This window comes from Piliocolobus tephrosceles, chromosome 11, assembly GCF_002776525.5.
Source record: "Piliocolobus tephrosceles isolate RC106 chromosome 11, ASM277652v3, whole genome shotgun sequence".
Lineage (NCBI taxonomy): Eukaryota > Metazoa > Chordata > Mammalia > Primates > Cercopithecidae > Piliocolobus > Piliocolobus tephrosceles.
This window is the reverse complement of record NC_045444.1, coordinates 89,467,811-89,492,540: the sequence shown is the minus strand read 5'-3', so window position 1 is coordinate 89,492,540 and position 24,730 is coordinate 89,467,811. Positions and strand designations below refer to the sequence as shown.

Here is a 24,730-nt window from a genome sequence, read left to right as displayed (position 1 = left end):
GTTTCTTTCATAATAAAAACCCATACCTGGATTCAAAGTCTAAAGACAGGGGTACTAAATCTCACCTCTGTAACATACAGCTGGTCATTTAACCTTTGAAGTTCCTCATGGACACTGAAGTACCCAACCTCATAAAATAATATATCTGTGTTCCAAGAGGAGCTGGTTTTAAGTGGGCTATGCAGATAAGCACAAGAGATATATGGAAGGTCACTCCTGTGGTCACACAACCAAAACCAGAGAATACCTCCTCCCTCCCCATCAAAAATCAGTGGCACTAAATAAAACCCTATCATCTCTAGGGATGGCAGAAAATCCAAAGCATAACAAAACATGGATATCTTTTTTTTTTTTTGAGATGGAGTCTCACTGTGTCGCCAGGCTGGACTCAGCTCACTGCAACCTCCACCTCCTAGATTCAACGGATTCTCATGCCTCAGGCTCCCAAGTAGCTGGGACTACAGGCATGTGCCACCACACCCACCTAATTTTTGTATTTTTCACAGAGACAGGGTTTCACCATGTTGGCCAGGATGGTCTCAATCTCTTGACTTCGTGATCCACCCACCTTGGCCTTCCAAAGTGTTAAGACTACAGGCGTGAGCCACCATGCCCAGCCCAAAGAAAGCATGGATATCTTACCAGCCTGAAAGATGTAGGCTTAGAGTCAAGGCATGTTGAGCCACAGATAATGAAAAAAACGCAGTATTTCTTACAAACTTGTTTCTGGCCTGAGGTCTGTACCTGGTTGAAACCTATGCCAAATCACCTAAGAAACAGAAAATTGGCTCGGCAACATAGCAAGAGTTCATCTCCACAGGGGGGAAAAAAAAATTAACCAGGCATAGTGGTACATATCTGTGGTCCCAGCTACTTGGAGGCTGAGGAAGGAAGATCACTTGAACCCAGGAGTTCGAGGTTGCAGTGAGCTATGATCATGCCACTGCACTTCACCCTGGTCGACACAGAAAGACCATCTCTCAAATAATAATAATAATAATAAATAGAAAGAAATAGAAAATTGTGACTGCAACTTCTCTCACCATTACAGAGTGTTCAAAGAGATTTTTATACCATACTTAAAAATTGTTGCTAACCTGAATGGGTAGACAATTCCTGTGCTGCCACAGAAGACATTACAGTAGAGGGACCTGCAGAGAGAGGTTAATATTTCCAGGGAAATGAGAGACAGGAAATATCCTGGCAAGTCCAAAAGACTTGTGGAAGACCTGAAGAGACTGACCTAAGGAGAAGGATAGTAGAAACACAACTGAAGGGGCCAACATCTTAGAATTCATCTAAAAACTGCAAGTAATCACACAAGTAGGATGTTCTACCAATATTTAACATTCTGTTAATATTTTAATAAAACAGATACAAAATAAACAAAATTTCAAACATGAATGAGAAAATACCCATTCTCATGTGGGTTGCCAGTACATGACAGGTGGTTGCCAATACTTCTACAGGCAACTACATGTCTACTTTTGTTTTTTGTGTTGTTTTTTTTTGAGATGGAGTTTCACTCTTGTTGCCCAGGCCGGAGGTGCAATGGCGCAATTTCAGCTCACTGCAACCTCCGCCTCCTGCGTTCAAGCGATTCTGCTGCCTCAGCCTGCCGCGTAGCTGAGATTACAGGCACGTGCCACCACACCCACTAATTTTGTATTTTTAGTAGAAACAGGGTTTCTCCATGTTGGTCAGCCTTGCCACCACGCCCGCTAATTTTGTGTTTTTAGTAGAGACGGAGTTTCTCCATGTTGGTCAGGCTGGTCTCGAACTCCCAACCTCAGGTGGTCTGCCTGCCTCGGCCTCCCAAAGTGCTGGCATTACAGGCATGAGCCACCGTGTCCGACATACATGTCTACTTTTTAAGGAATGGCAGAGCTTTCTATGTGAATCTGCTGTGGTCTGAATGCTGGTATTCCCCCAAATTTCATATGTTGTAAGCTAACCCCCAGTGCAATAATAGTATGAAGAGGTGAGGCATTTAGGAAGTGATAAGTCATGAAGGCTCTGCCCTCATGGATGGGATTATAAAGAGAGTGAAGGGAGCTGCCCTGCTCCTTCCTCTGTGTGAGGACACAGTATTCATCCCTCTGCTATGTAAGGACACAGCAAGAAACAGAGGACAGGCCCTTACCAGACATCAAATATGCTGGTGTCTTAATCTTAGACTTCCCAGCTTCCACAACTGTGAACAGTAAATATCTACTGTTGTTGGCCAGGCACAGTGGCTCACGCCTGTAATCCCAGCACTTTGGGAGGCCGAGGCGGGTGGATCACCTGATGTCAGGAGATGGAGACCATCCTGGCTAACACGGTGAAACCCCGTCTCTACTAAAAAAAACAAAAAAAATTAGCCAAGCCTGGTGGCGGGTGCCTGTAGTCCCAGCTACTCGGGAGGCTGAGGCAGGAGAATGGTGTGAACCCAGAAGGCGGAGGTTGCAGTGAGCTGAGATGGGGCCACTGCACTCCAGCCTGGGCAACAGAGTGACACTCCATCTCAAATAAATAAATAAATATCTACTGTTGTTCTTTAAAAAAAAAAAAGTTTCCAGTTCTGTAAGCCACAATTTTTTTTAAGAGACAGGGTCTTGCTATATTGTCCAGGCTGGTCCTGGACTCAAACTATCCTCCCACCTTGGCCTTCCAAAGGTCTGGGATTATAGGCTTGAGCATTGTGCCCAACCTATAAAATTTGAGTATCACCTGCCCTATTTTACAGGGGTCTGAAACCAGAAGGTCAATATGCATTTTCAGCTGTGAAATATAGAAAGGTCTATAAAAATATAATATATTTTAAACATGCTATCACTAAAACCTCAGAATCTTTTCATAAGCCACTGTATACTAATTTCCTATTCCTTTAAGAAAAATGCCTGAATCTGAACAGAGCTCCCTAAAGCATGCCTATGATTAAATGACAATTATACTTTCTAGCCATCTCTTCTTCAGCTTATGCTTAATATGAAGTATTGCTAGTATTTTCACATTGAGTAAAAGGCTGTTTAATTAACTATAAGCAGAAAAATCTGAAGCACATAACCAGTAGTCACATGTAGAATATAGTTAGCCTCTTTCTGAACCATCCTACAACATAAATTAAGAAAGTGTTCTATAAAATGAAAAGCAGGCTGGGCGCGGTGCCTCAAGCCTGTAATCTCAGCACTTTGGGAGGCCGAGACGGGTGGATCACGAGGTCAGGAGATAGAGACCATCCTGGCTAACACGGTGAAATCCCGTCTCTACCAAAAAAAAAAAACCAAAAAACTAGCCGGGCGAGGTGGCGGGCGCCTGTAGTCCCAGTTACTGGGAAGGCTGAGGCAGGAGAATGGTGTAAACCCGGGAGGTGGAGCTTGTAGTGAGCTGAGATCCGGCCACTGCACTGCAGCCTGGGCAACAGAGCGAGACTGTGTCTCAAAAAAATAAATAAATAAAATAAAATAAAATGAACATCTGAGTGTAATTAAATTACACAAAAAATAAGCCACAAAGCATATTATAAGGAATGCCAAATTCTATAACCCAGTTACAAATATTTCATTTTAGTTGGGGCACCATTTCACTTGCAGCTTTGGATTCTTTCATTCTCTTATTTATAGGTGGTATCAGAAAATCTCTCATTAACATATATATACAAATATTGTTTTTCCTGCTAAAGGGCTAAAAAGAAGTAATCTAAAAATAATAAACAAAGATTCAGATATAACCAATTTTCAAAATTAAGCAAAGCTATTCCTCCTCACTTTTCCAAAAACATATGTCAACAAGAAAGAAAATATTCAATTTTCCAATATTTTATCCTACTTATTTAAAAGTTCCCATTCTCTATATGCACATTGTTTTTAATAAATAATTAAAGTCAAAAAATAAGCTTCTAAAAATGACTAAAGAGGACAAAAATTAGCTCCTAAGAAAGACTTTTTTTTTTAATTATAAAATTGGGGCTTGGTTGAACATGCCTTATAGATAAAGTTGAAATTTTTGGCCATGTTCCTAACGTTATGAGCATTTAAGGACTTGGAAGCATTTTCCCACCTCTAGGACTTTACTGTTCAAAATTCTATGCTTCTTTTGTTGCAGTTTCCCAAATTCCACAAATCTGTTCCACTCCTCTGTTTGGCTATTGAACGTCTACTGTAAACCAATGGTTGTCTGTGTCTACTACAGGAAGCAGTCTAGGTTGAAGTTCAAAGGCTTTTGAACTATTACTATTCTAGTAAAAGCCATCTCTGCTTTACATTATGAATTCTGTAAGGTCAGTTTACTTTACATGAGGATTAGCCATGTGTCTCTTATCTTCAAGGTGATTTGACTAATTTCATAAAATATCTTGTATACGGCATGTACTTAAAATTTTGAATGTTTTCTATTAGAAAAATTAAATTCATGGTTCAGTTTTTTGACAAAAACAGGAACCACAATATTAAGTAAACAAGTTATATCACAAATGCAGCAATGCTCTTGGCGTTCTTCATGTTACTTTAAACACAGTGGCAATATAAGTCTACATAATGTTTTTGGAAACAATGTCCCAAGAAAGGAGAGACGCATAATGTATGGATAACAACTGCACCTTAGAAACTTTAGAATATTCCAAACATTTAAAGGCTCAAATCCTAACTCTATAAAATTCTTAGCTCCATGATTTAAAGCAAGTTGTAAATTATTAAAACAGAAGTACTTCTAAGCACAAATCATATTATTTTATTGGTAAAAATTAGCAATAGATAATTTTATTTTGAGAAAAGGTCAAGATTAATACTCCCCAACCTTTAAAAACCTAACATGAATAATATTCTAATGAGGGAGACATCTGAAACTGGATTTATAAATAATGAAGTCCTAGTCTTTTTTTAGTACACTCACATCCTTACTTGAGTTGAATATCTTGGTCCAAAGCTCTAGCGACGACTCTGGATTATCACAATTACCTCTTAACTAGGCTCCTTGCCTACAGTCTCAACGCTCTCCACCAGCCACTAAGTGACTTTGAAACACAAACTCGATCAAGACACTCCACACAGAACATTTTTCAGCAGCACTCTTATTTTCCATAACAACAACAAAAAAGTCAAAGTCCATTTGTATTGCATGCATAGTACCTCATGATCTGGCCCCTTTCTGATTCTCTAGACTCAATTCTCCTTTACTACCTCTGATTGCCTACCTCTATTCCCAAAATGCAAACACTTTTCCTCCTTTAAGATTTAATTCTCCAGACACTATTTCTCATCATCAACGACCATCCATTCCTCCCTTCTCTCCTCAACACATTTTTTTCTTTTTTGAGACAGGGTCTCACTCTGTCACCCAGGCTGGAGTGCAGTGGCACAATCACAGCACACTGCAGCCTCAACTGTCTGGGCCAAATCAATTCTCCCACCTCTGCCTCCCAAGTAACTGGGACTACAGGCACACACCACCATTTTTAATTTTTTGTAGAAATGGGGTTTCACCATGTTGCCCAGACTGGTCTCAAACTCTTAGGCTCAAGTAATCTGCCCGCCTCAGCCTCCCAAAGTGCTGGGACTACAGATGTGGCCACTGCACCTGGCCAACACTTATCTTAAACTGGCACTCCTTTTGTGGCTAGATGCCTCTCCCCATTTTTCTTGCATTTTACCCCAGCCAATCTCTCTTACTGAACAACTATTAGACCTTCAAGATAGCTTAAGATATAGAAAAAACTTTATCTGAAAAGTGGGCCTGGGAAATGGTATGAAAGTGGGAATGGTGGTGGGTAGAAAAATGAAAGATTTGTACTTTCAGTAGTATTTTTCCACAAATTTGAATTTTTCCATTTTATGATTTTTAAATCTAGTTTCTAAAAATCTAAACACTTCATCTTCTCTAAGATGTATTCTAAGGTCCTACAGTAAGGCCAGGAATGAAAATAAGTTTCAACTCACGTGCCTATTGTATAATAAAGAATGTATATCTGGTCTTTGTACCAGTTTTCTGGCACATAGCTTCAAAAACCCTTGAGATTTTCTGAGTGATATTCAGAATGTCTTCTGTTATTTATAATAAGCCCTATGGATTACATCTGAGTCTATGCAAATGAAGTGACTCAAGGTAAGCCCTTAGTTTCAACAGAAGGTTGCTCCTATCAGAAAGATCAAGCATTGGCCAGGTGTGGTGGCTCACACCTATAATCCCAGCACTTTGGGAGGCCAGCGCAGGTGGATCATGAGGTCAAGAGATCGAGATCATACTGGCCAACATGGTGAAACCGTGTCTCTACTAAAAATACAAAAATTAGCCAGGCGTGGTGGTACGTGCCTGTAGTCCCAGCTACTCAGGAGGCTAAGGCAGGAGAATTGCTTGAACCTAGGAGGTGGACATTACAGTGAGCCAAGATCATGCCACTGCACAGCCTAGTGACACAGCAACATTCCATCTCAAAAAAAAAAAAAAAAAAAAAGACCAAGCATTAATTAGAGGGCTGGAATTTTCAGCCTCACCACTGCTTATACTCCTAGGAAGAGGGAGATTGAGCTCAATCACATAATCCATTATGTAATGAGACTCCAATAAAACTCTGGACACCCAAAACTTGAACAGTTTCCTGATTAGTGAACACACTGATGTTCAGGAAGGGCAACACACATTGACTCCATGGGGAGAGGGTGTGGAAGCTCTCCCTCCAGACCCTTTCACACCTTGTCCTATGTGTATTCATTACGATAAAGCCGTAATCATAAGTATAGTGCTTTCAGTGCTCTGAAAATTTGTTGTTACGGAAAACAACGAATTCAGGGTGTGAGAACCCTGAATTTATAGCCATTTGGTCTGAAGTGTGGGTGATCCCCAAGACTTGTAGTGGCTGATGTCTGAAGTGAAAGCAGTCTTATGGAGGACTGTGCCCTTAACTTGTGGGATCTGGTAGTTAGTGTCAGAAATGAAGTGTGTTGCAGGACACCAGTTGGTAGTGTCCTAGAAAAGCAGAGTTTTCTAGAAGCCAGGTCTAGCATCATCAAGAAAGACTACTGTCATCAATTAGCTATGTCTCTATGAGAATAGGGTTATTCATGAGTATCAAGAGGGTAACATTATTGCCATCCTTCTAGTATGTCATCAATGAAATCTTTGTGCCAAAAATGAAAAACTCATCCAAGGGTAACAAATTAGTGTTTCTACATACCTGGTAGGCAGCTTTTCAAAGTCAACGTCTAAAAATTGTTCATAGCTAGAAACAAAAGTGTCCAACCATAGCTTCAGGTAATCTGGATCTTTCTGAAATAACAAAACCATCATAATATTAAGTATGCCTATGAGGGAAAAAAAATGCTTCCACACCTATTAAACAGACACCTAAAGAATCAATACTATGAAATATCTAAGTGATATTCAGGAGTACATATGTGCTGTTTTAAAATGTATATTAAGTATATGGAACTCTCAAATGGCTTCTTACGTCACTCAAAGAGCTAAAATCTTAACAATGTCCTATAAAAGTTTAAACAATCTACCCTCCCATATCCCTGTAAACTTGTCCATTGTTATCCTGTACTAACTGGCCTTCTGGCTGTTTCCTGGGACATGCCAGACAGGCTCCCACCCTAAGGACTTTGCACTGGCTGTTTTCTCTACCCAGAACACTCCTCTCCCAGGTATCTGAATGGCTACTCCCTCATCTTCAAGTCTTTTTTTTTTTTTTGGACAACTGAACATTTATTTGTGTGCCTTTCTTCTTATGTGTATTTCAAGTCTTTTCAAAACAAGGCCCCCAGACTCTCCAGATTAAATTATGTCCCTGGGCTTGGTCCACTGCTGCAGGAGTCTTAGGGAGCCTTGTACAAATGCTTGAGTTACTCATTTACCAACATTAAACCCTAGGATAGAAAATGCAACAAAGCAGGACTCCTTCTTCTATGGCATGTGCTGATTTCTGACGAGGCGGCAACCAATATAGAAAACACTGGAATTTTTCCTTAGAACTGGACTGTGATGAGAGGTGCTTGCCATGAACATAAGCTACGGTATTTTCTTTGACTCTTCGTTTCTAATTTTTGAAGATAAGGCAAGGAATAATCTTCTCTAAAGATACCTGATAATAATTCCCCCAAAAGCAAAAACACATGCTTCCACTGCACTGTGCTTTCAAATATTCTGAGTCTTGTTCAGCTGGCAGATGAGCTGACCGATGCATTCACCCTGATAGCCATGTGAGCCCATCTCCTTGAGGAAGCCCACTATATTTTTGGTATATAGTGGATGTATATAGCCAAGATCACACTACCACACTTCAGCCTGAGCATGACGGGTCACCAAAAGGTGGAAAGGGCACAAGAACCATGAGATCTCCTGGAAATACTTCACTGGGAAGGCAATTTCATGAATGAGGTCTTCCAAGCAAATGACACCAAACTTCTCCAGGTGCTCCTCAATCACGGCGTTGTCTGTCAGAGGGATGGTCTTATTCTTTACCTTGGCTTGTCCATGTTTCAAAGTGAGTTCCCACAAAGACGTCAGATTTAGAAATCCCCAGGTCACATAAGTTTCCAATATAAGCAGCATTTTTAGGTTCTGGGGGTTGACTTAATTTACAAAAACACCACTAAAAATTTTCCTCAGGCGAAGTCTTACAATAGTTCTCTCCACCAGTAAACTCATGCTATTAATCCTTTCACGTGCACAACAAAGGCCATGGAATGTTTATCTGGCAATTCCAAGGCATGAGGTCTCACTTCTAGTCATCTGAGATGCAACTTGTCACATTTCTGCCTTCAGGAATCATGTAGGAATGATTCCAGTCACTTAAACCTGAGCCTTTTCCCTTTCCTCTGCTCTTTCTTTGCCAAAAGGGTCTGCTTTGCCTGAGTGGCTTTGAGGGCTTGAAAAACCTTCCTCTTTTTGAGGAGATTTTCTGGACCTAAAGGGATTTTTCTTTGCTCTTGCTCTGCCATCTTTCTAGTGTTGCAGCTACTGATCATGCACAACCCCACCCCAAGTCATTTTTTAAATGACATATTCTCATTGAGGCCTATTTTTACTTCTTCTTAAAACCAGAAACCTCACCACTCCCTTACTTTACCTTATCATGTTCCCTCCACCATGGTCCTTTATCAACTTTCATCATGCTCTATAATTTACTTATCAGTTTATTTTTTGTCACTTCCCCCAGAATATATGATTCACAAGTGCAGAGATTTTCATTTTTTTGTTTACTAATGAACACCAGTACCTTAAATAGTGGCAGGTACTGAGACTGTGCTCAATAAATATTTGTTCCATGAATTAAGAGTAAGTGTAACATGCATAAATGAAATCAAATTGGAAATGGATCATTAACATAAACATAAAAACTGAAACCAAAATTTTCTAGAAGAAAATACACCAGGCACAGTGGCTCACACCAGTAATTCCAGAACTTTGGGAACCCGAGGCAGGAGGATTACCTGAGGTCAGCGGTTTGAGACAAGCCGGGCCAACATGGTGAAACCCCGTCTCTACTAAAAATACAAAAATTAGCCAGGTGTAGTAGTGCAAGTCTGTAGTCCCAGCTACTCGGGGGGCTGAGGCATGAGAATTGCTTGAACCCAGGAGGCGGAGGTTGCAATGAACCAAGATTGCGCTACTGCACTCCAGCCTGAGCAACAAAGCGAGACCCTGTCTCAAAAGAAAAAAGACAAGACAAGACCGAATAACTTTGCTACCTGAGGATAAACAGAGGTTTCCTAGCTAGGGCAAAAAAATCATAAACTGAAAAAGAAAAAAGATAACTGGTATTAATCAAAACTTAAAACTTCTACTCATCAAAAGACACTATTAAGAAAATGGAGGCTGGGTGCAGTGGCTCACAACTGTAACCCCCACACTTTGGGAAGCTGATGTGAGAGAATCGCTTGACCCCAGGAATTCGAGACCAGCCTAAGCAACATAGTGAGATCCCATCTCTTCAAAAAACAGAAAAAAATTAGCTGGGTGTGGTTGCGCATGCCAGTAGTCCCAATTACTCAGGAGAGTGAGGTTGGAGGAATTCTTGAGCACAGGAAGTCAAGACTGCAGTGCGCTGTGATCATGCCACTGAGTGACACGTGCCCTTAGTAAACAAAAAGATGAAAATCTCTGCACTTGTGAAACTTATATTCTGGTGACAGAGTGAGACTCTAGAGAAAAAAGAAAATGGAAAGACAAACCCTACTGGCTGAAAATACTCTCAGGGACTTGTATGAAAAACATAAAGATCTCCTACAAATCAATAACAAAAAGACAATTCGATTTAAAAATGGGCAAAAAGCTTGGACACTTCACAAAAGGGAATACACAAACGGCCAAACAGCATCCTCATCTGTGACCAACATCATTAGTTATCCAGATAAATGTAAATTAAAACCAAGTAAGATATTATTATATACCCACCAGAATGGCTAAAAGTAGAAAAACTATATCACGTTAGTGAAGACGTGCAGTAACTGTAACTCTCATACATAACTGGTGGCAGTATGAAATAGGATCACCACTTAGAAAAGTTTAAGTTAAATATACACATATCAAACAGCCCAGCCATTCCTCTCCCAGATAAATGAATACAAATATCCACAAAAACACTTGTACAAAAATGTTTATGGAAACTTTGTTTATTACAGCCCAAAGCCGAAAACAAAAATTCTATCAAGTTAACAAACAAATTGTTGTATATTCATACAACGGAATACTATTCCAGGAATAAAAACGAACTATCGATACTCACAATGACAATTTTTTCAAAAATCTATTGAGCAAAAGATGTTAGGCATCCAAGCACATATCACTTATTTATTTATTCATGTATTTATTATTTTATTTATTTATGAGACAGGTTCTCACTCTGTTACCCAGGCCGGCGTGCAATGGCATAATCACGGTTCACTATGGCCTCAAACACCTGAGCCCAAGGAATCCTCCTGCCTCAGCACTCCAAGTAGCTGGAGTATAGCTATCATGTCTGGTTAATTTTTGTATTTTTTGTGGAGACGGGGTCTTGTTACAGTCTCAAACTCCCGGCCTCAAGTGATCCTCCCACCTTGGCTTCCCAAAGTGCTGAGATTATAGGTATGAGCTACCTTGACCAGCCTGATATCACTTATATGCAGTTCTAGAGCAGTCTATGGTGACAGAAATTAGACAACATGGCTGCCTCTGGGAGGACTGACTGCAAAGGGGCACAGAGGGAACTTTCTTAGGTGATAGAAATTTTATGGCCCGGCGCGGTGGCTCAAGCCTGTAATCCCAGCACTTTGGGAGGCCGAGACGGGTGGATCACGAGGTCAGGAGATCGAGACCATCCTGGCTAACACGTGAAACCCCGTCTCTACTAAAAAATACAAATAATACAAAAAACTAGCCAGGCGAGGTGGCGGGCGCCTGTAGTCCCAGCTACTCGGGAGGCTGAGGCAGGAGAATGGCGTAAACCCGGGAGGCGGAGCTTGCAGTGAGCTGAGATCTGGCCACTGCACTCCAGCCTGGGCGATAGAGCGAGACTCCCTCTCAAAAAAAAAAGAAAAAGAAATTTTACATTTCTTGACTAAAGTAGTGTTTATACAAATGTTTGCAAGTATCAAAATTCATCACATTTGACACTTAAAATCTGTGCATTTTTATGCTTTGTGACATTTCAATAAAGCTGAGTTGAAAAAAAAAAAACTATGATCCCGAGGGTGGTTCCAAGATGGCTGAATAGGAACAGCCCCAGGCTACAGCTCCCAGCGTGAGCTATGCAGAAGTCAGGTGATTTCTGTATTTCCAACTGAGGTACTGGGTTCATCTCAGTGGGGCTTGTAGGACAGTGGGGGCAAGACAGTGGATGCAGCCCACCCAGCGTGAGCTGAAGCAGGGTGAGGCATCGCCTCACCTGGGAAGCACAAGGGGTCAGGGAATTCCCTTTCCTAGCCAAGGGAAGCGATGACACAGGGCACCTGGAAAATAGGATCACTCCCACCCTAATACTGCACTTTTCCAACGGTCTTAGCAAACGACATACCAGGAGATTATATCCCACATCTGGCTCAGAGGGTTCCTTGCCCACGGAGCCCTGCTCATTGCTAGCACAGCAGTCTGAGATCTAACTGCAGCAGCAGCGAGGCTGGGGGAGGGGCGCCCGCCATTGCTGAGGCTTAAGTAGGTAAACAAAGCCTCTGGGAAGCTGAAACTGGGTGGAGCCCACCACAGCTCAAGGAGGCCTGCCTGCCTCTGTAGATTCCACCTCTGGGGGTAGGGCATAGCTGAACAAAAGGCAGCAGAAACCTCTGCAGACGTAAATGTCCCTGTCTGACAGCTTTGAAGAGAGTAGTGGTTCTCCCTGTCTGACAGCTTTGAAGAGAGTAGTGGTTCTCCCAGCACAGACTTTGAGATCTCAGAACGGATGGACTGCCTCCTCAAGTTGGTCCCTAACCCCTGAGTAGCCTAACTGGGAGGCATCCCCCAGTAGGGGCAGACTGACATCTCACATGTCCAGGTACCCCTCTGAGAGGAAGCTTCCAGAGGAACGATCAGACAGCAACATTTGCTGTTCAGCAATATTCGCTGTTCTGCAGCCTCTGCTGCTGATACGCAGGTGAACAGGTTCTGGAGTGGACCTCCAGCAAACTCCAACAGACCTGCAGCTGAGGGTCCTGATTGTTAGAAGGAAAACTGACAAACAGGAAGGACAGTCACACCAAAACCCCATCTGTATGTCACCATCATCAAAGACCAAAGGTAGATAAAACCACAAATATGGGGAAAAAAACAAAGCAGAAAAGCTGAAAATTCTAAAAATCAGAGCACCTCTCCACCTCCAAAGGAACGCAGCTCCTCTCCAGCAATGGAATAAAGCTGGATGGAGAATAACTTTGACGAGTTGAGACAAGAAGGCTTCGGACGATCAAACTTCTCCAAGCTAAAGGAGGAAGTTCAAATCCAACGCAAAGAAGCTAAAAACCTTGAAAAAAGATTAGATGAATGGCTAACTAGAATAAACAGTGTAGAGAAGTCGTTCAGTGACCTGATGGAACTGAAAACCACAGCATAAGAACTACGTGACGAATGCACAAGCTTCAGTAGCCGATTCAATCAACTGGAAGAAAGGGTATCAGTGATTGAAGATCAAATGAATGAAATGAAGCTAGAAGAGAAGTTTAGAGAAAAAAGAGTAAAAAGAAACGAACAAAGCCTCCAAGAAATATGGAACTATGTGAAAAGACCAAATCTACATCTGATTGGTGTACCTGAAAGTGATGGGGAGAATGGAACCAAGTTGGAAAACACTGTGCAGGATATTAACCAGGAGAACTTCCCCAACCTGGCAAGGCAGGCCAACATTCAAATTCAGGAAATACAGAGAACGCCACAAAGATACTCCTCGAGAAGAGCAACTCCAAGACACGTAATTGTCAGATTCACCAAAGTCGAAATGAAGGAAAAAACGTTAAGGGCAGCCAGAGAGAAACGTCGGGTTACCCACAAAGGGAAGCCCATCAGACTAACAGTGGATCTCTCAGCAGAAACTCCACAAGCCAGAAGAGAGTGGAGGCCAATATTCAACACTCTTAAAGAAAAGAATTTTCAACCCAGAATTTCATATCCAGCCAAACTAAGTTTCATCAGTGAAGGAGAAATAAAATCCTTTACAGACAAGCAAATGCTGAGAGATTTTGTCACCACCAGGCCTGCTCTACAAGAGCTCCTGAAGGAAGCACTAAACATGGAAAGGAACAGCCAGTACCAGCCACTGCAAAAACATGCCAAATTGTAAAGACCATCCATGCTAGGAAGAAACTGCATCAACTAATGAGCAAAATAACCAGCTAACATCATAATGACAGGATCAGGTTCACACATAACAATATTAACCTTAAATGTAAATGGGCTAAATGCTCCAATTAAAAGACACAGACTGGCAAACTGGATAAAGAGACAAGATGCATCAGTGTGCTGTATTCAGAGACCCATCTCACATGCAGAAACACACATAGGCTCAAAATAAAGGGATGGAGGAAGATCTACCAAGCAAATGGAAAACAAAACAAAAAGCAGGGGTTGCAATCTAGTCTCTGATAAAACAGACTTTAAACCATCAAAGATCAAAAAAGACAAAGGCCATTACATAATGGTAAAGGGATCAATTCAACAAGAAGAGCTAACTATCCTAAATATATATGCACCCAATACAGGAGCACCCAGATTCATAAAGCAAGTCCTCAGAGACCTACAAAGAGACATAGACTCCCACACAATAATAATGGGAGACTTTAACACCCCACTGTCAACATTAGACAGATCAACTAGACAGAAAGTTAACAAGTATATCCAGGAACTGAACTCAGCTCTTCACCAAGCGGACCTAATGGACGTCGACAGAACTCTCCACCCTAAATCAACAGAATATACATTCTTCTCAGCACCACATCGCACTTATTCCAAAACTGACTACATAGTTGGAAGTAAAGCACTCCTCAGCAAATGTAAAAGAACAGAAATTATAACAAACTGTCTCTCAGACCACAGTGCAATCAAACTAGAACTCGATTAAGAAACTCACTCAAAACCACTCAACAATGACATGGAAACTGAACAATCTGCTCCTGAATGACTGCTGGGTCACATAATGAAATGAAGGCAGAAATAAAGATGTTCTTTGAAACCAATGAGAACAAAGATACAACATACCAGAATCTTTGGGACACATTTAAAGCAGTGTGTAGAGGGAAATTTATAGCACTAAATACCCATAAGAAAAAGCAGGAAATACCTATAACTGACATCCTAACATCACAATTAAAAGAACTAGAGAAGCAAGAACAAACACATTCAAAAGATAGCAGAAGGCAAGAAATAACTAACATCAGAGCAAAACTGAAGGAGAGAGAGACACAAAAAACCCTTCAAAAAATCAATGAATCCAGGAGCTGGTTTTTTGAAAAGATCAACAAAACTGACAGACCGCTAGCAAGACTAATAAACAAGAAAAGAGAGAAGAATCAAATAGATACAATAAAAAATGATAAAGGGGATATCACCATTGACCCCACAGAAATACAAACTACCATCGGAGAATACTATAAACACCTATATGCAAATAAACTAGAAAATCTAGAAGAAATGGATAAATTCCTGGACACATACACCCTCCCAAGACTAAACCAGGAAGAAGTTGAATCCCTGAATAGACCAATAACAGGCTCTGAAATTGAGGCAATAATTAATAGCCTACCAACCAAAAAAAGTCCAGGACCAGATGGATTCACAGCCGAATTCCACCAGAGGTACAAGGAGGAGCTGGTACCATTCCTTCTGAAACTATTCCAATCAACAGAAAAAGAGGGAATCCTCCCTAACTCATTTTATGAGGCCAGCATCATCCTGATACCAAAGCCTGGCAGAGACACAACAAACAAGAGAATTTTAGACCAATATCCCTGATGAACACTGATGCAAAAATCCTCAATAAAATACTGGCAAACCAAATCCAGCAGCACATCAAAAACCTTATCCACCATGATCAAGTGGGCTTCATTCCTGTGATGCAAGGCTGGTTCAACATATGCAAATCAATAAACGTAATCCAGCATATAAACAGAACCAAAGACAAAAACCACATGATTATCTCAATAGATGCAGAAAAGGCCTTTGACAAAATTCAACAGCCCTTCATGCTAAAAACTCTCAGTAAACTAGGTATTGATGGGATGTATCTCAAAATAATAAAAGCTATTTATGACAAACCCACAGACGATATCATACTGAATGGGCAAAAACTGGAAGCATTCCCTTTGAAAACTGGCACAAGACAGGGATGCCCTCTCTCACCCCTCCTATTCAACACAGTGTTGGAAGTTCTGGCCAGGGCAATCAGGCAAGAGAAAGAAATAAAGGGTATACAATTAGGAAAAGAGGAAGTCAAATTGTCCCGGTTTGCAGATGACATGATTGTATATTTAGAAAACCCCATTGTCTCAGCCCAAAATCTCCTTAAGCTGATAAGCAGCTTCAGCAAAGTCTCAAGATACAAAATCAATGTGCAAAAAATCACAAGCATTCTTATACACCAATAACAAACAGAAAGCCAAATCATGAGTGAACTCCCATTCACAATTACTTCAAAGAGAATAAAATACCTAGGAATCCAACTTACAAGGGATGTGAAGGACCTCTTCAAAGAGAACTACAAACCACTGCTCAACTAAATAAAAGAGGACACAAACAAATAGAAGAACATTCCATGCTCATTGATAGGAAGAATCAATATCATGAAAATGGCCATACTGCCCAAGGTAATTTATAGATTCAATGCCATCCCCATCAAGCTACCAATGACTTTCTTCACATAATTGGATAACACTATTTTAAAGTTCATATGGAACCAAAAAAGAGCCTGCACTGCCAAGACAATCCTAAGCAAAGAGAACAAAGCTGGAGGCATCACGCTACCTGACTTCAAACTATACTACAACGCTGTAAGTAACCAAAACAGCATGGTACTGGTACCAAAACAGAAATATAGACCAATGGAACAGAACAGAGCCCTCAGAAACAATACCATACATCTACAACCATCTGATCTTTGCAAACCTGACAAAAACAAGAAATGGGGAAAGGATTCCCTATTTAATAAATGGTGCTGGGAAAACTGGCTAGCTATATGTACAAAGCTGAAACTGGATCCCTTCCTTACACCTTACACAAAAATTAATTCAAGATGGATTAAAGAGTTAAATGTTAGACCTAAAACCATAAAAACTCTAGAAGAAAACCTAGGCAATACCATTCAGGACATAGGCATGGGCAAGGACTTCATGTCTAAAACACCAGAAGCAATGGCAACAAAAGCCAAAATTGAAAAATGGGATCTAATTAAAGATCTTCTGCACAGCAAAAGCAACTACCATCAGAGTGAACAGGCAACCTACAGAATGGGAGAAAATTTTTGCAATCTACTCATCTGACAAAGGGCTAATATCCAGAATCTACAAAGAACTCAAATTTACAAGAAAAAAACAAACAACCCTATCAAAAAGTGGGCGAAGGATATGAACAGACACTTCTCAAAAGAAGACATTTATGCAGCCAACAGACACATGAAAAAATGCTCATCATCACTGGCCATCAGAGAAATGGAAATGAAAACCACAATGAGATACCATCTCACACCAGTTAGAATGGCAATCATTAAAAAGTCAGGAAACAACAGATGCTGGAAAGGATGTGGAGAAATAGGAACACTTTTACACTGTGGGACTGTAAACTAGTTTAACTATTGTGGAAGACAGTGTGGCGATTCCTCAAGGATCTAGAACTAGCCGGGCGCGGTGGCTCAAGCCTGTAATCCCAGCACTTTGGGAGGCCGAGGCGGGCAGATCACGGTCAGGAGATCGAGACCATCCTGGCTAACACGGTGAAACCCCGTCTCTACTAAAAACTACAAAAAACTAGCCGGGCGAGGTGGCGACGCCTGTAGTCCCAGCTACCCGGGAGGCTGAGGCAGGAGAACGGCGTGAACCTGGGAGGCGGAGCTTGCAGTGAGCTGAGATCCGGCCACAGCACTCCAGCCTGGGTGACAGAGCAAGACTCCGTCTCAAAAAAAAAGAAAAAAAAAAAGGATCTAGAACTAGAAATACTATTTGACTCAGCCTTCCCATTACTGGGTATATACCCAAAGGATTATAAATCATGCTGCTATGAAGACACATGCACACGTATGTTTATTGTGGCACTATTCACAATAGCAAAGACTTGGAACCAACCCAAATGTCCATCAATGATAGACTGGATTAAGAAAATGTGGCACATATACACCATGGAATACTATGCAGCCATTAAAAAAGATGAGTTCATGTCCTTTGTAGGGACATGGATGAAGCTGGAAACCATCATTCTCAGCAAACTACTGCAAGGACAAAAAACCAAACACCGCATGTTCTCACTCATAGGTGGGAACTGAACAATGAGAACACTTGGACACAGGAAGGTGAACATCACACACCGGGGCCTGTTGTGGGTTGGGGGCAGGGGGTGGAATAGCATTAGGAGATATACCTAATATAAATGACGAGTTAATGGGTGCAGCACACCAACACGGCACAGGTATGCATATGTAACAAACCTGCATGTTGTGCACACGTATCCTAGAATTTAAAGTATAAAATAAAAAAAAATTAAAAAAACTATGATTCCTTGGAAATTTTTAAGTATATTAACTGTATCTTAAAAAATAATGCTCAATTCTTTTCCTTTGCCTCCTCAATACTTCCTTATGTCAGTCAGATTTCAACATGATTTAGGAGTCTCAGTTATGTAGTCATTAAATATCATTGCTTAAGTACTGCTCTTGGTTAAAGGGAACTCAAGGAACTTATTTCCCCGAAATAAAAGCATTACACTACAAATCAAAATCTAAAAGAATGTTCCCAGAATACGCAGGGACTAGTGACCTTTTGTGTATTTGGTTTTTCTATTAATACACAGTTCTAAAATCAGCTTGTAAACTACGGCTCTGTACATCATTACTGAGAAATCAGATGGAAATATTTTAGAAAAAGAGCTACCTTTTGCGAGAAATTTTTGCAAGAGTTTCACTACTTGCTTTTTACATGTCCAACTAGAATGTCATTCATTTATTCATTCATTTATCCATTCAGGATAGAACTCCAGAAACACAAGTAGCTGAAGTCTTCCTTATCATTGTTCCTCTCTAATACAGCAGAGAATTACCTCTTGGCAAAAGACACAAAACAGTCACACAACACCATAAAGAATTAATGCATTTCTCTTCTAATGCATATTTTATTTAGGAACTCTAGTATCTGGTTCAAATTCTAAAGGTCTGGCTACCAAGTGTTTGGCAAACACAGAGTTCACCTACAAAATTGAGCAACTGGAAGGAAAAAAAAAGGTACTTAAATTTGGAGGTGTTTCATTTATTAAGCACTTTGGGAGGCCGAGACGGGCAGATCACCAGGTCAGGAGATCGAGACCATCCTGGCCTACACGGTGAAACCCCGTCTCTACTAAAAAATACAAAAAAAACTAGCCGGGCGAGATGGCAGGCGCCTGTAGTCCCAGCTACTTGGGAGGCTGAGGCAGGAGAATGGCGTAAACCCGGGAGGCAGAGCTTGCAGTGAGCCAAGATTGCGCCATTGCACTCCAGCCTGGGCGACAGAGCGAGAGTCCGTCTCAAAAAAAAAAAAAAAAAGAAGTAAAGCACTTACAATTTTTTGAACATCTCCCATACACTAAGTAGTACAGCAGGCATTTAAAAAATATATCATCCCATTTACTCCTTTACAACTATCCAGTGAAGAAAATTTAATTTCCCCCATTTTACAGGTTAGAAAAGGGAAGTTCTAAAGATGTATAATTTGCCCAGTCACACAGCTAGTAATGGATAATGCTGGAATTAAAATGTAAGAATACACGAATCCAGTATGTGCTCTTTCCACTACACTACAATGGCTTTAACTATGTGCATAAATAAAATAGATCTTTAGTGGGCAAAAAGAGGAGCATCATCAGGATCAGTAAACTCGAGGTCATAAAGCATTTAACACACATAAAAAACCAAATTTTATACATCCTTATACAAATGCTCAGATCATTTCACTGCCAAAGGCCATAAAAAGAAAGATCCCCACAATAGAAACAATATTAATTAAATCTCAAGCTGAGTCACTTTCATGGTTGAGTTTGCTTTATTAAAACACCAGCGTCTGGCCTATCTTGCCATTTGTACAGTATTTATTTATTAACACAATATACAAATGTATTAAGTAGTGCAGGAGTGCTGCAGCCAAATTACTTGGACTCTAATCCCTGCTCTGTCACTTTCTTACACAAGTCAGCCTATGTTTGCACATCAGTTTCTTCCTCTATAAAAATGAACATAATGATGTCTCACAGGACTGTTGTGAAAATAAAATAATCTAACCCATGTCAAAGGCTTAGAATGCCTAGCACATAGTATATGCTCAATAAGTATCAATAAATATTATTTTCATAATCTACTATATGTGCCCAAATCAGGAAACTCCTACAAAACAGTAATGTTCTGTGCTATACATATCTAAGTGTTTCACGATCCCCTTTGCCACCTGATTTTAAATTTTATTCTTTTCATCTCAAATCTCTTTGCATTTACTATCTGTGTGACTTTCAGCAGGTTACTTTACCTCTCTGAGCTGTTCTTTGTCTATAAGATGAAGATAATACTTCCTACCTCATAGGGCTGTTGAGAGCACTAAATGAGATAATGCACAAAAGGCACTCAATAGTGCCTGACATTTAGCAAACGCTCAAAACATGTTGGTTATCACAATTATTATAATATAGACTTTGCCATCAAGTTGGTCATGATCCAATATAAGAAAATAAGCAAAATATTTACAAAATCAAGTTTACTGATTCTGTACTCAAATATTCATCCAATCATCCCATCTGCCATTGATTAAGACAAATAATCTTTCTTTTTGGACTGTTAGGTAGCTCCCTACAATTTCTCCTCTCTATACACACCTACTAATGAGATGTGTTAAATTTAAATCCATTCATCTCCTCTGCCCTGCCCAAATACTTTCAATGGCTCCCTATTAGTAAAGGATGATGTCTGAACACTTAACTTAGAGCTGTGCTGTCCAATATGGGGGCCACTAGTCACAGGTGATTACTTAAATTATGTTAAAGCACAGCAGATGTTTAGCTTCTCATAACACCCACTGACATTTTGGGAGGCGTTAGAGAGGATAATGGAATTAAATGATCCATGCAATTTCCCCTAGTTCTTCAGAGACAGGGTTACAGCTAAGAATAGGGGGAATGCAATTTGTTCTATGCAATGATATTTGGATTACAACATTCACTCAAGTTTTAAAACTATCAAATTTTACATGCATATAAATATTTCAATCATATGATGGGCAGTTCCCAACTTAAATATGAATTGAATTTTAAAAGTTCGTTTAAGTCAGTTATATTTATATTTTGTAACATCCTACCAAAAGAAGATAAATTCCCCCCACAGAAACACTATAAAAGTGATTAATCTTGCAAGTCAGCCCTCAAGTTTTTCTGATACAACCTAGCAACTATAAAAAACATTTAGTAAGTACAGGCCAGCCGGGCACAGTGGCTCACGCCTGTAATTCCAGCACTTTGGGAGGCCAAAGCAGGCAGATCACCTGAGGTCAGGAGTTCAAGACCAGCCTGACCAACAGGGAGAAACCCCATCCTACCAAAAATACAAAATTAGGCGGGCGTGGTGGTACATGCCTGTAATCCCAGCTACTAGGGAGGTGAGGCAGTATAACTGCTTGAACACGGGAGGTAGAGGCTTCAGTGAGCAGAGACTGCACCATTGCACTCCAGCCTGGGCAACAAGAGCAAAACTCCATCTCAAAAAAAAAAAAGCCAGGTGTGGTGACTCACACCTGTAATCCCAGCACTTTGGGAGGAGGCCGAGGTGGTTGGATTACAAGGTCCAGAGATCGAGACTATCTTAGCCAACATGGTGAAACCCCATCTCTACTAAAAATACAAAAAATTATCTGGGTGTGGTGGTGCATGCCTGTAGCCCCAGCTACTTGGGAGGCTGAGGCAGGAGGATCGCTTGAACCTGGGAAGTGGAGGTTGCAGTGAGCCAAGATCACTCTACCGCACTCCGGCCTGGAGACAAAGCAAGACACCGTCTCAAAAAAAAAAAAAAAAGTACAGGCCAACCATGTACGAACTAGAGACCGTGCTAGACCATGACTATAAAGACAAATAAAATACAGTCTTGTCCTGAAAGTGCTCATTGTTCAAGAGAAAAGAGGTATAAACAAATAAATGCAAAACAGCCTGTGAAGCAATACAGTTGTGAAAAATACTGAAATAATACAAAGAAGGGAGTTATTGATTCTGTCAAGGGTTGGGGTAAATGTGTAGTCCCAAACACTCAAAACAGTGTCAAAGAATCAAAAACAGATACTCTCAGGGAGGGTCTGGGGAAGAGAGGAATCCAGACAGAGAGAAAACAGCAAGATATGTTCAAAGATGTACAACATTTGGTATCATTCCGGTGTGGAAATGATAAGAAGCAGTGGATAACCATATAGGATTACCAGAGTGGAGAAGTCAGCATTTCCTAACCCAGTATTCATCCCAACACTGTTCATTTGGAAGATAATAGATACGATTGGAAAAGGTTTTTTAAAAAGGGTGGTGGGGGTTGTGACACTAGAAACTACTGATCATCATTTCCTAGATCTGGTATTTCATTATGAGTAATTTTTGCAAAAACCTGATAATTTCCTCATAATAACACCATTACTACTAGAAAGATTTGCAGAAGAGCTATTTATTATTCTCAATCCCACTTTCAGATTCTCAATTAAAAGTATATCCAGATACAGACTTTTTATGCTACTCATCCCAAGATGTTATGTAATGGATAGCGGCCTGTTCAATATAAACCTATTCCTTAGTACATGCCAACTTTCTGATATATGTATATTTCCCACAACAACTGAAAATACACACAATAAATTTGGGAATTTTCACATTTTAAAAGGTACAACTTCTGGCTAGGCATGGTGGCTCACGCCTATAATCCCAGCACTTTGGAAGACCAAGGTGGGTAGATCATCCGAGGTCAGGAGTTCGAGACTAGCCTGGCCAACATAATGAAAACCTGTCTCTACCAAAAATACAAAAATTAGCCAGGCGTGGTGGTGTGCACCTGTAGTCCCAGCTACTTGGGAGGCTGAGGCAGGAGAATCACTTGAGCCTGGGAAGTGGAGGTTGTAGTGAGCCAAGATGGTACTACTGTACTCCAGCCTAGGCAAGAGTGAGACTCTGTCTACAAAAAAAAAAGCTACAATTTCCTTTGTGCTTTCTTTGGGTTTTTGTTCTTATCTTCTTAAATGAGTGATGCAATAGTTATCTATCTATTCCTGCATAAAAAATTACCCTAAAATTTAGCAGCTTAAAACAACAAACATTTATTATCTCACTGTTTCTTAGGGTTAGAATTCAAGAGTGGCTCAGGCTGGTGCTTCTGGCTCAGGATTTCTCATGATCTTGTAATGAACATGCCAACTAAGGTCACAGTCATATCAAAGCTTGACTGGGCTGAAGGAACCACTTAAACGCTCGCTCATATGGTAGTTGGCAAGAGCCGTCCATTCTTTACAAGATGGGCCTCTCCCTAGGGCTATTCATTACTGAACTTCTGGACTCCCCTGGAGTAAGCAATCAAAAAATAATAATAATAAAGAACAACTGAGGTGAAACAATAGTGTCTTTCATAGCCTAATTTCATAGCCTAATGACATACTATCACTTTTGCCAAATTCTACTGATCACACAGATCAACCATGCTACAATGTGGGAGGGGACTGTACACAAGCATGTAAATACCATGAGGGCCGGGCGCGGTGGCTCAAGCCTGTAATCCCAGCACTTTGGGAGGCTGAGACAGGCGGATCACGAGGTCAGGAGATCGAGACCATCCTGGCTAATACGGTGAAACCCCGTCTCTACTAAAAAATACAAAAAACTAGCCGGGCAAGGTGGCGGGCGCCTGTAGTCCCAGCTACTTGGGAGGCTGAGGCAGGAGAATGGTGTAAACCCGGGGGGCGGAGCTTGCAGTGAGCTGAGATCTGGCCACTGCACTCCAGTCTGGGCGACAGAGCGAGACTCTGTCTCAAAAAAAAAAAAAAAAAATACCACGAGATGGGATCTGAAGATTGGCTACCACAAATGACTAGTTCATTAAGTTTTAGTCCTTTTTATTTCTAACATATGTACTTAAATTTTCCTAAGTAATTATGTAGCTGCCAAGTTCTAAAATGTACTTCTATTGTTCAATTTTTAAAAATTCCAATTTTTCCCCCATTTCAAGACAGTCTATTTCTTTTTCAAAACTGCTAGGTCACTTTTTTCATATTTCTATGATTCCAAGATTCTTAACATTTGACATCTTTGAAATTAAAATGCATCTCAAAATTGCCCTTAGAGAGGTAGCTGACATTTGTTCTTGCCTGTTCATGTGCAAACCTGGTAGTAGACTTCATATTGACATTCCTTCACTAGATTAACTTGTATAGTTAGTACTACACATAAGTTTAACTGCCATTCGAAATGTCTTCAAAAAATTATACTGTGATTAGGCAATAAAATGAAATTGCGTACAAAGAAAGGCATTGAGAACAGAACAACATGGTATAATTTGACATGAACTTCAATGTTTTCAGATTCTGTGATATATAGAATCTGTTCAACTTTTTTTCTGAGATAGCAACAACAGCCCACTACAGCTTCAACCTACTAGGTGCGAGTGATCCTCACACCTCAGACTCCCAAGTGGCTATGACTATAGGCACGCATCACCATGCCTGGCTAATTTTTGAATTTTTTTTGTAGAGACAAGGCCTCACTATGTTGCGCAGGCTGGTCTCGAAACCCTGGGCTTGAGTGATCCTGTCATCCTGGTCTTCCAAAGTGCTGGGACTACAAGTGTGAGCCACTGTACCTGGTATATTTATTTTATAATCTCTGCCTTCTAATATCAACATATGAAGTCTTTCTAGATCCATGTTTACTGTCTACTTCTGTTGGTTCTCATTCCTGGCACTTTCCCCTGAAGTCCTAGCGGAAGGAGGAGAGTGAAGTGGGTTTGCTTAGAATCTAGTTGATCCTTATGCCAAAAGTGTAAGCTTCGGGAATCAGAAGGGAAATTCAGGTTAGTCCCTTGGCTTTACATTTGATATCTGTTCTTTATTATTATTGTAAA

General features: G+C 40.6%; 1 protein-coding gene and 1 pseudogene across 2 annotated transcripts in view; both read right to left on the bottom strand.

Moving 5' to 3' along the window:
- Positions 1-24,730, bottom strand: part of NBEAL1 (neurobeachin like 1) — a 220,591-nt gene that overhangs the window by 174,606 nt on the left and 21,255 nt on the right. For both annotated transcript variants that reach the window (XM_026454600.1, XM_026454601.1), the window contains one exon: positions 7,151-7,242. In XM_026454600.1, the coding sequence (XP_026310385.1) occupies positions 7,151-7,242 (92 nt within the window). The remainder of the gene's footprint in view (positions 1-7,150; positions 7,243-24,730) is intronic.
- On the bottom strand, positions 8,110-8,942 carry LOC111545505 (annotated as a pseudogene).